At 43.7% G+C, this 2304-nt stretch overlaps 1 protein-coding gene across 2 annotated transcripts in view; it reads right to left on the bottom strand.

Moving 5' to 3' along the window:
- hyou1 (hypoxia up-regulated 1) overlaps positions 1-2304 on the bottom strand; it is a 20316-nt gene that overhangs the window by 241 nt on the left and 17771 nt on the right. For both annotated transcript variants that reach the window (XM_032533033.1, XM_032533034.1), the window contains 5 exons: positions 1878-2134; positions 1702-1786; positions 950-1211; positions 734-838; positions 1-85 (listed from right to left, as the gene is read on the bottom strand). The exon at positions 1-85 is cut by the window's left edge and continues 241 nt beyond it. In XM_032533033.1, the coding sequence (XP_032388924.1) occupies positions 36-85; positions 734-838; positions 950-1211; positions 1702-1786; positions 1878-2134 (759 nt within the window). In that variant the 3' untranslated portion in view covers positions 1-35. The remainder of the gene's footprint in view (positions 86-733; positions 839-949; positions 1212-1701; positions 1787-1877; positions 2135-2304) is intronic.

Genomic DNA, 2304 nt, shown 5'->3' with positions numbered 1-2304 from the left:
TAAATAGTGATTTTTTCCCCCCCCGGTTCCAGCTGTTATAATTCATCCTGTATGTGGTTTTCAGTTTGGGCCTTCTCCGTTGGTCCTGGAAATGAGGACAGAGAAGGGAAAATGAATATTGTGTGTATGTGGGATTACATCAACTCAGTAAGAGGTGCAAAGCTTTGAGAGCTGATGGTAAGCACATCACGTGACTGAAGTGGCCCCGGAGCATGAATGAGCTCTTAGCTGTTCTCATACCTCACTGCATTGATTAAGTTTACATGCACATATTCTGGTTTTGTCCTTATTCCGAAAAAAGACCATATTTCGACCAAGCTGTTTCCATGGTTAATGAAAGTGAATATAAAGAATGCTTCTATAACAAATGAATATCAAAATATCCCACGTCTTAATGGAAAAAATGCTGTATTCGGAAAAAGGACTTATTCAGAATATCCAACCGGAATATGCTGTTTACAAGAGCTGTATCAAATTCACAATATTGTCATATTCAGAGTAATAGTGGAATATGAGTGTGCATGTAAATGTAGTCAATGTTACTGGATGAAGTAACAGAATGATTAAAAGCTACTGCAATCCATTACAGTAATATATTGTTCAGTGTGTTCAGTTCACTGGGGATTTCTGAGCATGTAGTTTAATGTTGTATTGGACCACAGTGAATGTGTTCCAATTATTTTGTCCACCCCCTAAAGTTCGTCGGCATCAGCAACAGGTTTGGCAGACCGACCTGTATTTATTTCTTCTGTGGGCTGTGATTGGCTGTCTGAGTCTGTGTGTACAGTGCTCTCTTCAGTGGGCGGGACTTCGGCCGGCTGCACAATCTCTGGGCTTTCTGTTTTCAAATAAAAACATACACAAAGTTATTTTAAGCTTTATTACAATCCTAATTCTTTTTCATATTCACAAGGGAGCACCAATAGTCCAGCGTTGCTGTTGGACTCACCAGTCTTTGTGTCCGTGCTCTCCTCTGTGGGAGGGATGACCTTCTCCTCGGCTGTGCTGTTGGCCTTGCTGCTTTTATCAGAGCTGGTGCTGTTCTTAGCTTTGGCTTTAGCTTTCGGCTTGGCAAACTTGGCCTTGTTAAGCAAGTAGTTGACCTCTCGATCCAGCAGAGCCAGCTTGGACTCAATGTCTTTGGACAACAGGACGGGCCGCTCCGTTGGAGAGCGTTTCGCCTGCTCAGCTTCCGTCTCGTTCTTCCAAGTCTGGAGCGGACAGAGACAACGTTACACCTGATACGAGGAGAACTACTCAGCCTGTGGAAACCGTTACAACATGCCCAGTGGCCCTGGAACAAACTATCCTAAGTCTGAGGAGATAACCTTGATGATGTCATAGTGATGTAGTCAGAGTTATCTCAGCTTGAAGACAATAAATCTATAAAAAGGACAGCCTGCATTATGGTCTAGAGACATGAGTTTAAGAGATGTGGTCATTTACCAGGCAAGGAGAATCTAATAAAAGTCCCTATTGAGATGCATTATGGGAAATGGAGCATTTGACCCATACTAGAATCTAAAAGGTCAGAAATTTAAAGCATATGCTGCTTTCATTTTGACTAGTCTATTTCTTTGCAAGTTCTCTCAACTTTAGTGAAGACTAAAATTGGTACCGTTTTAAGAAAACTAGGTTATCCAGAGTAGTGTGTCAGTAGTGTGAGGACAGCATGCCAATATGAATACATTCACCGCCTACCATTGTCTCGTTGATCACTTTTTCTAACATATTCAGCTCGACTTCTGTGAAGATTTGGTCGTCCTCTGGAATCAGTTTGGCACTCCTTAGAAAGAAAAGCAAAAATATTTTTCAATACAAAAACGTACTGACCCACCACAGAATCCTCACATCTCCACCTTGCTTTCAACACTCGCCTCAGGAAGAAGCTGGAGGTGTTGAGCATGCTGTCCAGGGTGGCCAGGCGCTCGGGCCACTTGCGTCGCTCCTCCACCCTGAAGAACATGTCCTTGCACAGGCTCCTCAGCTGGGACAGCTTCTCTTTTAGCTGCTTGGTGGTGGCTGAATAGCCATGCTCGTCCATCCACTCCGACGCCTCGCTCAGCTTGGCCGCCATCTGCTCCTTCTCCCCCGCGGACACCACCAGCTGGTAGTCCTCCTGGTACAGCTTGTCCTGGAGAAAGAATGCAGGTTGTGCGTTTTTGAAAGGAGGCACAGGTGATCTGGTTCTAAAGAACGGTTCTATTACATTCTCTCTTGCAGCCTATTTTACTTTAATCATTTTCATCTCTTATTTCCAATTTTACAAAAAGTAACACGCCAGGTAGTCTATATCCACGATGA

This window comes from Etheostoma spectabile, chromosome 13 (assembly GCF_008692095.1).
Source record: "Etheostoma spectabile isolate EspeVRDwgs_2016 chromosome 13, UIUC_Espe_1.0, whole genome shotgun sequence".
Lineage (NCBI taxonomy): Eukaryota > Metazoa > Chordata > Actinopteri > Perciformes > Percidae > Etheostoma > Etheostoma spectabile.
This window is presented reverse-complemented; position numbering and strand designations above follow the sequence as displayed.